Source organism: Myotis nattereri (genome assembly GCF_964212035.1).
Source record: "Myotis nattereri genome assembly, chromosome: 6".
Lineage (NCBI taxonomy): Eukaryota > Metazoa > Chordata > Mammalia > Chiroptera > Vespertilionidae > Myotis > Myotis nattereri.
The window spans coordinates 82,330,720-82,346,799 of record NC_138081.1 but is presented as its reverse complement, the minus strand read 5'-3'; the positions used below and the strand labels follow the sequence as shown (position 1 = coordinate 82,346,799).

Sequence of the window (16,080 nt, the reverse complement as noted above, 5' to 3'; positions counted from 1 at the left end):
AGCACAAGCCACTCTCCTCTGACATCCCTTCCTGCCACATCCCTTTCTTTCTTCTCCCCGATACCATAGGGACAGCTATTCTACCGACCTTATTAATTACTAGAGGCCTGGTGCACGAATTCGTGCACTGGTGGGGTCTGGCGTGCCCGCCCCCATTGCCTGGCTGGCCTAGGGTGGAGGGGATGCAGGAGGTTGGCCAGCCAGCATTGCCCCTGATCAGGAGGTGGAGGGGAGGTGACGGGGTGAAGCTGGCCTGGGGGAGGGGCCACGGGCAGTTGGCCAGCTGGCTCTGCCCCCTGGTCAAACTCCTGATTGAGGGGACAATTTGCATATTAGGCTTTTATTATATAGGATGAGCGAACAAGATTAGCACCATGGGTACAGTTCTCAAATACAGGAACACAGAAAGTACTAATGACATTTTGCCATTTGTAAACATGATAATAATAGGGATGTTAGTGCTTGCTTTGTAAGTGAAGATCCTGAATGTTTTGTACTGCCTGTATCTATAGCTACATAATCGATATGCATAACTTAACTCTGTTTTACAGGAGTATGTCTGGCTGTTATGTCTACTTATAGAAGTAGCTTATATATCCATTTAGAGGTGCTTGACATGCTTGGTGAAATTTTTTCTCTACATACCTCTGTGGGAGTCTGTTGAGTCTTTTTTTCAGATTTTGGTAAATCTTTGCTTCCTCTTCTTTTTAAGGAGAGCTGAAACAAAGCATGAATATATTTGATTAGCTAAACTATAATTTTAACTCCATTTTATGTTTTTAATGAGATAATCTGATACGACAAAACCAAGCCAAGTGACAAGTGCTAGGTCAAAAACCATAAAGGAGAAAAATAACCCAAGCCAGATAGATTTAGGTACATTTTTACTCTGGACTGAGATGTACTTCACAGCAGAAAAGGCGCTGGCCATGATTTAATTAATTGAGAAATACAGGAAACCTGCTGTGAAAATGCAGAAAAATAACTTGCACAAAATGTGGATCTATGACTCAATATGCTAGATATTTCAAATGAAAGCAAATTCTCGTTAGCATTCTACATCACTAAAGAAAAAAGGAGTAAGTCAGGGTTAGGTTGTTATAAGCTTGTAACGACAAACTTTCAGTAGACTTATGTAGAATTTAAAGAATTTCTTTACTGACCACAGATCCATGCAAACACACACGACACAATATACACATAGACAGCTGGGTAACACAGTAGGGAATGGTAGGGGCTGTAGCCAAGAGGGCACACTCCGTGTCAAAGAGCAGGGAAAGTGAGAATTCGCTTCAGCTGATTGGGGTAATACGGAAATGTGGGCTCTTTCAAGAGAAGCTGGAAATCTGGAAAGTTATGTAAATATCTCCCACATGTTACTGGTTGGACCTCATGGAATTAAAACACACTTTGTATGTCAAGTACACATCTAACGCCAAGTCATTTCATGACTACCAGTCCATGACCTCTGGAGCTCAGTTCTATTTCTAAGCACCAATATCACAAGGAGGATCTCTCTGTATAAATAATAATCCATGTGTATGAATATCTAGCATATACCAGACACTGAGCTGGAGACTCAAAAATCAATCAGATAATGCATCTACCATTAGGAGGCCCACAATTCTGCATGGGAGACAAGGAAGCAAACTACAGTGCAAGCTGTTATATGCCATCCTTTAGGTTCTATGAAGCAAGAACTGTGACTTATGTGGCATCACCACCACCATACTTGCCACATGATAAATGGTGGGAAAATTCTGTTGAACTAATGAGTGAATATAAAATATGAGTTTCTAAGATCAAAGAGGAGGATGGGAGTAGAAACTGTCTTCTCAAAAGAGGAATCATGAATTTGCGAAGAACTGCAGATTAAGTTGTTCATGCTAATTTCTAACCCATATCCAGTGTTAAATGCAGGCATGTGTTCAGGCACAGAAGGACAGAAGCACATTGGGGCAGTTCTCTCATTCAGTATGAAACCGAAACTACACAACCAAATGAGTAGTCCATGTGCTTATTTCTAGTTCCTACAGAAAAATGTTTTTCTGTGTTGCTTGAAGCAAAAGCTGTGGGGACTGACTCACCAAAACCAAAAGTGATTTAGGAACCAATCAGCAAAAACAGTCCCAGGAAAACCAAGACTAGAGCAAGCTGAACTAGGGAATCCTGGAACATTCTGTGTAGGGGGCTACCTGAATTCATTTTATTTCTTATTTATTGACTGCTTTTACTTTGAATTTATTCCATTATATATTTATTTAGTGTTAACTAATGCACTTCATGAAGCACCTGTAATAAAACAATAAGAAAATGGATGTAGTCTCTTGCTTTCCATGGGGTTCCTACTTTATTTGCCAGTTTAGTCTATAATTTAATAGTGTGATGAAAGCAATGATAAAGGAGAATCAATATTAACTAACATTGACTGAATACTAATTCATGTCAAACGCTGACAACTAATTCTTAAAACACCTCAGTTAGCCTCATTTTGCATATGGCAAACTAAAGCTTGAGAGATTAGATAAATTATCTAAGGCAGGAACATCATCAGAGTCACTTGGTAACTCATTATAAATGCACATTTTCAGGACCAATCACAGAACTACTGAATCAGAAACTCTGGAGATGGGGCCCAGTGGGCTATGAATCAACAAACTCTCTGGGTGATTCTGATGCATAACGTTTGTGAAGCACTGGTCTAAAGTCACTGGTTGGTAAGAAGCAGAATCACGTCTTGACCCAAGTCTTTCTAAGCTTTATTATCTATTAGATCATAAAGGAGAGAGGCTTAATCCCATCCCAGGCTGGAGATGGTACAGGGAATTAAGGATGATTTCCAGAAAGAAGTAACATCTTGAATCTGGTAGATGAGGAGTTAGACAGTAGAAGATGGACAGGGGAGGAATGGAACAACACGCATTCCATGTAGAAAGGCCATTTCTGGGACACAAAGAAATTCGCTGTGGCTGCAACAAAGTGTGAGGGAGGGAGTGACATGGGACTGGGCATGAGTCAGTCCTAAAGGACACTGAATAAAGTTTGGGTTTCCTCTCACCAAGGTCTAATTATTGCCCTAAGGTCAATTAGGTGTATGTACTGAAGGGTTTTAAGCAAGAAGTGTCCATATCCAACCATCCTAGAAGAAATACAAAGCCACAAAGGTGGCAATTCAAATGGCCCTGAGGTAAAGGGTTGGCATGCAAAGGAAATGAAGAAGAGCATGCTCTAGTTCTGAGAGCTTTTGTTTTTCCTGGTCTTTGTGTTTCATTAATTCCACAGATACTGTTGAGTTCTGCATATATATGTTGCTCTATGGCATACAAATATGACGAAGAAATATTTTACTCTCTCCCCCAAAAGCTAATTGTTTATGACAATAAAAAGGGCGCTGATAAATAGCTAAAACAGAAAACAGAATTAACTAAGGGCATGAAATGAAGAACAAAGAATTGAGAGAGCAAAGAAGCATCTATAATTCTAGGTCTGGGGAAATCACAAAAACCACCCAGGAGAGCTTATTTTTGAAGAGTGTGCAAAATTTCAATAGAAATAAAAACAAGTAAAGAGCAGAAGCAAAGACTTGGGGAATGAATGTCTTACAGATTTATTGTCCTCTGAAAAGAAATAATGGAAGTAGAGACACTTTAGAGATGAGGTAGGAGATGACACTGAAAGGATTGAGGTCGGCTTGGAGAGCTGAGAAATTTAGGCTGTCCTGTGGGCAATGTTAAAATGAGTCCTCTAAATTAATATAGGAGAAATGCTGAAACTAGGCCATTCTTTCCTAAGAGGCATTTTTCTATTTCACTTTTATTTAAATTTCACTCAGGTGGGGTGCCAAACTCAGATAAAGCTCTGAAATAAAGTTTATTGCCTTTAAGGCGCCTCAAGGACTATGAGTGCCTTTAAGTATCACATTTAAATTTTCAATAAATATTTAATCATCTTTTCATATTCCAGTGAGTTTTTATTAAATTTCTGGCTCTCATAAAACAAAGATGAAAGATTCATTTGGGTAGAGAAAGTTGGAGAAATAATGTTGGAGAAATAAGTCCATAGAGGCCCTTTCCTGTGAGGATAAAATTTCCTCGCCTCCCTCTTTGTCATCCTGCCCCACCGCCATCCACTGTGTAGAAACCTCTATAAGGGGAGCAGTCTGGGATGCTAGAACTGAATCTCAGATTTTCATCTCTGTTTGCGAAGTAGGCACTTCAGATGGTCCTCTAGAGAAAAGTGCTGAAAACATGCCTTGTCCACATGGTAATTCTTTGCATTCCCAGCCTCAACTTGTCCAAAGAGGCTGCTATTCTTTTTATCCACGTGAAAGCAAGGAATTAGAGAGTTCTGCCAAAAATTGTTTGCACAGCAATCATAGAAAATGGATTGTTTGTGTGCTAAAAATGTTTTGATTCTGCCTTTCTTCCTCAATTGAAATTTGGACCACTTAATAAGCAGCATGTTTACGTTTTCAACAATTAAACAATGGAAGAATCTGCCAGAAATGCCACCGAAAGACCCATTATGCGTATAAGATTCTCTTATGTTTTTGATAAAATTAGAGAGAAATCCCTTTGTATGATGATTAAATCAAGAAGGAACATATAACTGTATATATCTAGGACTGATTGAGCACTAAATACGTGCCATGTGCACGGCAGGCATGGCTCAGTGGTTGAGCACCGACCTATGAACCAGGAGGTCACGGTTCAATTCCCAGTCAGGGCACATGCCTGGGTTGCGGGCTCCATTCCTAGTGTGGGGTGTGCAGGAGGTGGCCAATCAATGATTCTCTCATCACTGATGTTTCTATCGCTCTCTCCCTCTTCCTTCCTCTCTGAAACCAATAAAAATATATTTTTTAAAAAAATGTGTTGCCGAAACCGGTTTGGCTCAGTGGATAGAGCGTCGGCCTGCGGACTGAAGGGTCCCAGGTTCGATTCCGGTCGGGGGCGTGTACCTGGGTTGCGGGCACATCCCCAGTGGGAGATGTGCAGGAGGCGGCTGATCGATGTTTCTCTCCCATCGGTGTTTCTAACTCTATCTCTCTCTCCCTTCCTCTCTGTAAAAAATCAATAAAATATATTTTAAAAAAATAAAAATAAAAAAAAATAAAAAATGTGTCATGCACTTTTCTGAGAACCTAATACTTATCCACTCATTTAATCTTACAACAGACTTCTGAGTTTGACAGCATTATCTGAAGCACACAAAGGGTAAGTCACCCAGCTAGTCAGTGTTAGACACAGAATGTAAGTTATTCAGTTTCAAAGCTCTGGTTCTGAACAACTACATTACACTGTTACTCAAAAGGAAAATAAGTTCGAGGCTGTGTTATTTCCAAGTATACCCTTCTCTGTGCTCTTAAACTGGCTGCATGTGTTCGGGGGCACTAATTTACAGCTGTTACACAGCAGCAAGTGTTTTTATACTTTCAACATAGTGGTCAGCAGAAGTGACATTATTTCTCAGAGTCATCCTGTAGTGACTCCGGGCAACATAGAGAGGGAAGCATGGGGATTTCTGACTGAAGGCTGGAGGGAGAAGGAAAGCAGCAGGAACTCTGGCCCAGCGATGGTCCAAATGCTGTGTCTCCCCAAAATACATATGTTGAAATTCTAATGGCCAATGTGATGGTATTAGGAGGTGGGGCATTTGGGAGGTGTTTAGGTCATGAGGGTGGAGCCCTCAAAAATGGGGTTAGTGCCTTTATAAAAGAGACCCCACAAAGCTCCCTAGTCTCTGTGAGGACTTTATATAAAACTAGAGGCCCGGTGCACAAAATTCATGCACGGGGGTGGGGGGGAGAGTGGTCCCTCAGCCAGGCCTGCACCCTCTCGCAATCCGGGACCCCATGTTCAGTCGATTTGCATATTAGGGTTTTATTATATAGGATAATGTCTGCCACCTAGAAGAGGTTCCCACCTGGCCATTGCGGCACCCTGATCTGGGACTTCCAGCCCCCAGAACTGTGAGCAATAAATGTTTGTTTTTTATAAGCCACCCAGTCTGTGGTATTTTGTTACACCATTTCAAATAGGCTAAGGCAGGCTCCAACCCATTTTAGAAGGGAACACAAGGGGCCCTTTCCATACAAGACATCCTCCGCTCCTTCTATTACATCCCTGACACCTACCAGAGCCTGGCAGAGGAGGAGACCTGAAGATCTTGTCCATGACCACATTCTCCCACTCTTTCCTCTGAAAAGGTGAGGCAATGGCCTAGTCATTCTTGCTCAGTGGATAAAGCATCAGCCTGAATTCTGAAGGGTCAAGAGTTCAATTCTGGTCAAGGGCACATACCTGGGTTGCAGGCTCAATCCCCGGCCCCGGTTGGAGTGTGTGTGTGGGAGGCAACAATCAATGTGTCTCTCTCACACCAATGTTTCTCTCTCTCTGTCTCTCCCCTTCCCTTCCACTCTTTCTAAAAGTCAATGGAAAAATACCTCGGTTGAGGATTAACAAAAAAAAGGAAAGAAAGAAAAGGTGAGGCTAAGTCATGATCTTGAGGGCCACGGGAAATGTGGGTGAAGGAGGCATGCCAGGACAACCAGGTCATATCATTCTTTTGCCATTTTCCATTTCACTCAGGGTCAGAGTCCTGCTGTACTAAGGCACAGGAGACCTCAGCTACACACTGGATCCATCCTGTTAATGTTTTAAAAAGGCTTGACCAAGCTTCCACCCAGACCAATTAAAATGGATTCTGGGATTGGGCCCAGGCATGTTGTCCATAGCTCCCAGGGTGAGTATAACAAGCAGCTGGCTCTGAGAACCATCACCCTGCTCTCCATGGTCAGCCACACCCCACTCCAAACAAGCTCTCAGACCTCATCTCCCACCATACTCCCCCCTCTGCTTCCCTTGCTCTGGTGTCACAAGTATCCTTGTGGTTCCTCAAACATGCCAAGCACCCTCCAGTTTGGGGACCGCTCTTCTGCCTACAACACTCTCCCTATATATTATCAGGACCCACTCCCATAGCTCTTTCAGGTCCTTCATCAGAGAACTTTCCAGACCACTTTATATAAAATAATAAATATTCCACTCCTTTGCCCCTTGTGTTCCTTATCTTTATTTTTGTCCACAGCTCCTCTCATCATTTAGCTTGTGCATTTCTTTCATGCCTGTCTCCTGGTTCTGGAATGTGAGCTCCACCTGCACAGACTCTTGGCATTGCTCTCTGTTAGAGCTCCGGCTCTTGGATATAGGCCTGACCCAAAGTCAGCTCAGTGTCAGATGAACTAGAAAATGGTTATGTCATCCTTATTTCTTACAAAGATTTGTTTTTGGAGCATCCTAAGCCCAAAAAGTTGGTAGCAGGTTAAAACAAATAAATAAAAGTCCATTTTCAAAGTTCTATTCAAAGCTTAGAAAAATAAAAATTTATTCGAACTTTACAACAAAAAGATTAAAAGGCAAAAAATATATGAGCTGAAAAGTACTTAAAATAGGAATTATTAATATACCTTTATTCTGTTCTACTACTTGTTTTTTTAATTTAATTAATTTATCTATCTATCTATTTATCCTCACCCAAGGATATTTTTCCATTGATTTTTTAGAGAGTGGAAGAGAGAGGGAAATACAGAGAGAAACATCAATGTGAGAGAAACACATCGATAGGTTGCCTCCTGCACATGCTGACGAGGGCCCGGGCCAGGGAGGAGCCTGCAACTGAGGTACGTGCCCTTGACCAGAATGGAACCTGGGACCCTTTGGTCCACAGGCCGACGCTCTATCCACTGAGCAAAACTGGTTAGGGCTGCTACTTGTTTTTTAAGTTTACCAATCTATTTTCCTCAGTGTCATAAATTAAGATTCTGGGTCTCAAAATCATTTTGTAAACAGTACCTGGTACCAATATCCTTCGATGGCCTGTGTGCCTTCATGGTTTTTATTCATCAACTCCTCTCCCACCATTTTTCTTCTGTCTCTAACCCTCCAGGTCACAGTTCTCCAAGTTGCTTTCTAAAGTGCCCTATTCTTTGCCCTCCTTCATGGGAGGGACCAAGTCAATGACTCTCCTGACTCTTTGACTTTCCCTAGCCTTAGATAAATGTCATGTGATAATTCTGATGTCAACTAAGTTACATTCCATGCAATACAACTCAGTAAGGGTTTACAAAAATAACCGGGCAATTATGAGCATAAAAGCACCTATCCTTTGGACCCCAACCAGGGCCTAGTATACAATAGACTTAATTAGTGATTAAAGCTTCCCAGAGTAAAACAGTTTACAAAACTGGCTGTATTTTTCCCCTGCCAGTGGACAGTCAATTTGTAATGTGTTTCATTAAGAGGCAGAATCTATTTCTATACCTTTTCAAACTGGGCTGGCCTTGTGACTTGCTTTGACCTTCAAAATGTGGTGGCAGTACAATGTGGGAAGAGAGATGACATGCTAGTTCTGACTCTACCCTCAAGAGACTTTGCACACGTCCGCTCACTCTATTGGAGACATGCTGCCTCATGGGACAAGTCTGGGATAACCTGCCTGCCGGATGAAAGGAGTCACATGGCTCAGTTGTTTCCATTGTCCCAGCCAATAGCCACCCAACTCCCAGAAACAGAGCCTCCCAACTGTCAGCTAAATGTATGTGGGGACCCAACTGAGACTAGAAACCCATATAGAGGACCACAGGATTATGCAAATAAATGAGTGTTGTTTTAAGCCACTAAATTTTGGGATGCTTTGTTACATAGCAAAAGCTGTTACATTTAAAAAATACCATGGAGATTCTAAAAGACATTAAGCTAATGAGCTCAGTTGATACTTGTGACAAAAAATCTGTTATTCAAATTTCAGAAAAGCAAAAAGATGTAAAATGCCAAGAAAAAGAAAAGAAAAAAGTTAAAGATCATCAAACATAGAAAAAGTAAAATTAAACTCATTTTACTTTAAATGTTTCTATTTTCTTGTTTTTGTCAATATTTTAATTTCATAGGAATTTAAAAATATAACTGAGCTTTAAATAAATTATTATTTTTATTTATTTTTTTATTGCTTAAAGTATTACAAAGAGTATTACATCTTTCAGTTCTAAATTGCACATACTTGTTTTAATAAAAGTAGGTGTTCAATTAGCACCAAAGGTGTGATACGAGTTAAAAGCTCATAAAGTTCATCCTAACAGTCAAGCTTTTACAGGGTCTGGCTCAGCACATTTTTGAAGTTGCTCTTATCTTTGAACTTAACTTTTATTCTTTCTTTTCAGAAAAAAACAAGTGTACACATACATATTTACAGTGCTTCCTGGATCGGGGTTTCTGATTTATATTTGTCAATTCCACCCTTAGTTTTAGCAAATTTTGTTTGTCCTTCTATTTCTAGAGTTTTCCTATGCTAGGGAAGAAAAATATCTTTAATTTTACAAGATTCCTTACTAAGTCAATACAGAGTTGAGACATAAAAGCATATTCAAAGGAAGCTACACCCAGAAAAATTCTCAATTTAATTCAAAGATTAGGTTTTCCAAATTTCCACTGACTGATAGTTAAGAAGGCCAGAATTTATTTAAAAAGTAGAATGGAGGAGAAAGAAAAAGAAAGTCCTCATTTATTCATTTACTCTAAGAAACAATCTTGAAAGATTTGAGGAAGGAAAACTAAGATGGCGGCATAGATAAACACCGGGAAATAGTCGCCTCCCACAGCAATTGAAAATTATCCCAAAGGACGGAGCAAACATCGTCCAGAACAACAGGAAGGCTGGCTGAGTGTAATTTCTACAACTAGAAGAAAAGAAAAGCACGCTGAGAGCCAGAGGAGCTGCGGAGGCTGAGTGCAGAGGTACGGCGGCGGCTCGCGCGCGCGGAAAGGGGGTGGCACCTGAGGACGCGGCTGTCTTTTTGAATCACAAGCTCCCGACTGCTCTGATCTCCGGTTCCGGGAAGTCTCTGGGGACCCAGGACTCATACGGGGAGAAGCTGCTCTGTCAGGCGGCAGCGGGCGAACTTGAGGGTGGATTTCCCTCAGAGGTGCTTGCAGCCGTTACCGGGACACTGAGACGCGCGACTTCGGGCGTGGAGAATCAGCCATTGCTTCTTTCTCCGGCCTTTTGACTCCCTGAGACCCCGCCCCACTCAGGCTGCAGCAGAGGCTTTTGCATGTGAATGCCCCGGCCCTTTGCAACCTGATAATTACCTAACTGCAGCCTGGCCAGCCAGACCCGGAACTTCCAAGAGAAGGCCCAAGGCCCCGCAGCGGCTTGCATTGCTTCACAGCTGAGCCTCTTTGTGGCCCGGCTGTGAGGCCTCAGGCAGGGGCTGAATTAGCACCTCCTTAGAACCAGGAGCCACTGTACCCAGTGGTCAGAGGGGGACCATTCTCCCACTTCAGACACAGCTGCTTCCCACAGCCAATTGGCCTGGAGGTCAATTCCTCCCAGTGATCCTACATCAACCAAGGCACCAAGAGTGCACCAAGAGTGCCCACCCCAGGTAACTGGGGAGGCTGAGCCACTGGGCCCTACAGGACACCTGGCGCACAGGGACACTCTATCAACACAGGGAACCAGCCAAAATGCGGAGACAGAGAAACAGGTCACAATTGTCAGAAACGGAGGAGGACAGACGACTGGATATAGAGTTCAAGGCCACGTTTATAAGGTTTGTCAAGAATTTTATGGAAACCGCCGATAAATTTAATGAACCCTCAAGGAGTATAGTGAGACCATGGAGGACATGAAAAAGGACCAACTAGAAATTAAGCATACACTGACTGAAATAAAGAATATTTTACAGAGATCCAACAGCAGACAAGAGGATCCCAAGAATCAAGTCAAAGATTTGAAATACAAAGAAACAAAAAATACCCAACCAAAAAAGAAAAAAGAAAAGAGATTCAAAAAGTATGAAGATAGTGTAAGGAACCTCTGGGACAACTTCAAGCGTACCAACATCAGAATTATAGGGGTACCAGAAGGAGAGAGAGGGCAAGATATTGAAAACCTTTTTGAAGAAATAATGACAGAAAACTTCCCCCACCTGGTGAAAGAAATGGACCTACAAGTCCAAGAAGCGCAGAGAACCCCAAACAAAAGGAATCCAAAGAGGACCACACCAAGACACATCATAATTAAAATGCCAAGAGCAAAAGATAAAGAGAGAATCTTAAAAGCAGCAAGAGAAAGACAGTTACCTACAAGGGAGTACCCATCCGACTGTCAGCTGATTTCTCAACAGAAACCATGCAGGCCAGAAGAGAGTGGCAAGAAATATTCAAAGAGATGAATAGCAAGAGCCTGCAACCAAGATTACTTTATCCAGCAAAGCTATCATTCAGAATGGAAGGTCAGATAAAGAGCTTCACGGATAAGAAAAAGCTAAAGGAGTTCATCACCACCAAACCAGCATTATATGAAATGCTGAAAGGTATTCTTTAAGAAGAGGAAGAAGAAAAAGGAACTCTTACCATTTGCCACAGCATGGATGGAACTGGAGAGCGGATAAATACCACAAGATCTCACTTATTTGTGGAATATAATGAACAACATAAACTGATGAACAAGGACTGATCCAGAGACGGAGAGGCTTTAATTGGACTGTCGGGCCTTGGAGGGAAGGTAGGGGAGGGTGGGGGCAAGGGGGAAGGATCAACCAAAGGACTGATATGCAAGCATATAGGACTAACCAATGGACACGGACAACGGGGGGGTGAGGGGATGAGCGGGGGGGGGGGGGGAGGGGGGGTAGAGGGTACACATATGTAATATCTTAATCAATAAAAAAATATTAAAAAAAAAAAAGATTCGAGGAAGAAAATTGAGCAACAGTTTAAATTGGGATTTGTTTCCAGAAGCTACTAATAAATTAAAACAAAACAACTGTGAACTGTCCATTCTTGGGAAAGATGATGATCTTCTGGATATCAACACAGAGTTTCATGTCACAAAGGTGAAAAGTGTATCTCCCAGAGGTGGAGCCCCACATCTATAATAATAAAAGCGTAATATGCTAATTAGACCAGGCAGCTGAACAGTGGTCAACCGTTTGGATGACCTTCCGCACGAAGCCGGGCTGCAAGGGCCAAGGCAGCCACTGGGGCTCTAAGAGCCAAGCCCCTTGCACAAATTTCGTGCATCGGGCCTCTACTCTTCAATAAGTACTCAACCCTCTTCTGCCAGAAGGTTATTTCCGTTCCTATTTTCTGAGTTATGAGGCTTCCAAACTTATTTTTTGTATCTCTAGTGAATGCCTAAACAAACACTTTCAAATGCTGGAAAAGCAATTTTTCTGCCGTAAAAACCTCTAACCACTGACAAATTAAAACGGTTGGAATCATGTTCTTTGTTGTCGCTTTTTTTTTTTTTTTAGATATAAGAATCTAATTAATTTTCCTTTCTTGGATCCTCCATCTTTCTCCCTTTGTGCTGATGTTGATATCTGTGGCAGAGGCATATCACTTAGTTATGTGCATTATGTATTGCTAAGAAATATTAATGAGTGAGCTTTGTTAGAACATGATGCCAAACCAGAACATCAATGAAGAAGGACACCTTTGACTCAGTATGGGAGTCAGGGTTGTCTCCTCAGGGCTGAAAAGCTTTCAATGGCTCTAGAGTTGCATCATGCTTTTCCCCTTTAAAAGTCACTCCCTGATGCCAATTACCACTTGACAACACTTCTGGTCTTTTCCTAGCATAGGAAAAACATACTGCTTGCTAACAGTTCTTAAAGGTTGTTAGATGGGAACTCATTTTCCATTATAGTAGACTGAAGTTGATATAAACCAACAACTTGAAAAATAAAATATTGAACTTAACTCCAAAAATATCTATCTTCCATGGTCTTAAAGTCCATGGGTTATCAGAGAGAACAAAAGAAAGGGAGGCTTCTCTTGTTAATGGGATGTGGTTGTTACAGAGCCCGAGGAAATAGAATGGGAAGAAAACTGGGATGATATTTAATAATGATATTTAGTAATAGGTGAGGCTTTTAAAATCTTTTATGAAGAACATTCCTGTTAAAAGTCAGGTTTGGACACAACTGCCTGCCTTCCATTATGTGGTTCGTATCATATTATCAAAATATCTCTAGATCCTTAGGGAGAAGTAGCATTTGTATTCCTTAAGCTACTCTGGACCCCCCAAGGGCTCAAGGCTACTGGTGAGATAGTTTCTGATACCAGAGACTCTTCCATCATTGTAGAAACCCACTTTTGGAGAAGAGGATAGGTTGTTTGAGGGTTTTCCAAATTACCAATAATGACCTGATCCCAAAATAAGACCATCTTGCTTTAAAAAAGCAAAGGCAACATGATAATTAAGTGCTTCTCTAATATGCATAGCATATAATCCACTTGGATAATACAAAGGCCTCAAAAAGCTCCACATAAACTAAGGGACTTAGAACTGGAAGCTTTCTCAGCTGACATACATAAACTTAGAGAACCTGGTTAGTGACTTTTGAAATAATAAACCTTAAAAATTAGTTTATGCCTTAGATACTTGCCCCACAGTAAATGTATGCTTACTAAGCTATGAATGTCATCAGCAAATGCAGAGATTTATACGCCCTTCTAATTTGCTCTAGCTAATGAATTGGGTTCTAAGCACCATTGCATTTAGCAATTAAAACACATTTAGAAAAGTATGGCTGAGCATTACTGATAGCCAGCATTTACAATTTGAAATGATGATTTGTCTAGTGTTTTGTATGTTGAGTCTGAACCAGCTTCTATGTTATTAATGCAATGATATTAACATTATTGTTGTATCAGGTTCAGAATCTTGCAAAAAAAATATGCTAAAAGTGCCATTATCAAATGGCAGGACAATAAGGGGTGGGTATTCTAAGGACCTTTAAAATTATTCTTTATATATTATACATTAAGATATTAGTGCTAAAGTTTTAATAGGTCAGAGTATTGAATAATTCCCAAAATGCACTGAAAGGGAACAGAAACAAGTTTTGGGGGTAATTCCTAGATCATGTTAAAAAGCCTACAATTGTGCTTTGAAGATTTTGGAATTAGGTACCACATTCTAAAATGTAGACAATTTATATTTCAAAAATCAAGATTTCTAGTCCTTGGGTCCTGGTTACAGTATGGACATGTTGGGTTGGAACTGAACATTGAGATATACCATATCCAGTTAGCCCCAACATTCTTAACACAAATAGCTTCAATAACCCATATAGCCTGCTTGGCCCCTAGTAAAGTGGAATGTTCACTTTTATCTGCCCTGGATAGCTAGGGTTATGTATGTGGAAGGAGCTCAAGAAACCCAAACTTCCAGTAAGTATCTTACAGTAATCATTTCTGTACCACCTAGACTCTGCCTGCTCTTTTCCATGAGCTTGCTTCTATATGAGGTAGGCAACACAATCCCCTTTACAGATAACTTTAATGGATAAAATGTCTTTATTTTTTAAAAATTGATTTGAGGGAGAGCGAGAGAGAGAGAGAAACATCGATGTGAAACAGACACATTGACTGGTTGCCTCCCACACGTGCCTGCATGCCTGACCCAGGGCGAGGATTGAACCTGCAACCCAGGTACAGTGCCCTTGACTGGGAAGTGGAATCTGAGTCCCTCAGGGATGCAGGCCAATGCTCTAACTACTGAGCACACCAGCCAGGGCGTCATATGCATTTTTCTTGATTACTACTAGGGAGAATTTTCCCTAGATATTCTTTTATTAAGATAAAAGCAGACCTAGATATTCTTTTATTGACAGATTTTAACTAGCAATATAGTTGAAATAACTTAAAAATAAATGGCATAAAATGAAAGATTGAGTTAAATTCTTATTGCAGATTTATGAAAACAAAACAAAAGATTTATGAATAAAGCCTGACAAGCACAATCTCTGCAACCTCTATCCATGTACCAAGTAAGAAAAAGTCATGAATTAAATATAATTATAGAGTGTTTTCTCTGCAATTCTTAAATGCACAAGAAAAAATCTTGTTGCCATGGTTTTATTCAATGATAAGCAACTATTCCTGGGAAATTGGCCCTTTCTCATTTTGAAAGATAGTGAAAGTAGAGGCACAAATAATTGGCTTAATAAAAAAATTCAGAGTATATTTGAAAAGGAAAATAACTGAATCCAAGCTTTTATAATCAAACAACATATCCATGAGCATATTTTGTTTGTACATATATGTGCACATTCATGGAGCAAATGAGCATGAGTGCATGCCTGTATGCAATGTGCATATATTGGAGCATGCATATGATGCATATGTAGGCACATGTGTATGTGTTTTAGGTCCTGAAAGAAACTTATGCACATCTTAAAAATTCCTTAGTGAATTCTAACACACAAGGACAAACAGAATTACTGTAACCTCTATCCATATACCAAAAAGATAACTTGAAATCGATTACAAATATTAGAACACATGCTCACCAGAATAAGTCAGAATTTGATTTCACTTTATATTAAAGCTATCTTGATATTCTTTGAAAGTGTATTATATTTGATCAAATCAATCACATCATTCCAAAGTTATTTTGGAGTAGATGGACAATCACTAAATTTCTAAAACTTTAATTTCAACAAAAACAAGTGCCATACACTGTTTATTACTGGCCCTGAGCAATCTGTTTGGAGCTATCAGCGATCCAAAACTTGTGGCTTCCTCTGCTGGGCCTGGGTGTGTGTGTGGAAAGGACCAAGCTGCACACCCACCAAGGTCTGCTTTTACTAGCCCTGCCCCAGAGCAGGTCAGGAAAAGACTCAAAGGACCCAGAGATCTGCCTCTGCCTACAGGCTGTCTGTTAGTCTCAGTCGCTTAATGAGCTTCCAGCTGTAGTCCTCAGCAGGGCTTAAACTCCACAGGGTGGGGTGAAAGGGGTTCCTATGGGTGGGGCTATTGCTTCCCTCCAGGCTAATGCTGCATGGATGGGAAGGCTCTGCATGAGGAAGATGGCTTCTGCAGTATGGGGATGACTCAGCATAGGGTGCTTGATTGGGGTTAGGGATGAGAACAGAAGGTGATGACACATGGGGACTAGGTATCTTTTTGGGGTGACAGAAATGTCCTAAAATTATATTATAGAGATGTTTACACAATGACATATTTACTAAAATCCATTAAATTGTACATTAAAACAAGTGAATTTATG

General features: G+C 40.8%; 1 protein-coding gene across 1 annotated transcript in view; it reads right to left on the bottom strand.

Moving 5' to 3' along the window:
* The window catches only part of MTCL3 (MTCL family member 3), a 52,941-nt gene that overhangs the window by 22,524 nt on the left and 14,337 nt on the right, over window positions 1-16,080 (bottom strand). Inside the window, exon 4 of the mRNA XM_081094212.1 lies at window positions 646-717. Coding sequence (XP_080950338.1) covers window positions 646-717 — 72 coding nt within the window. The remainder of the gene's footprint in view (window positions 1-645; window positions 718-16,080) is intronic.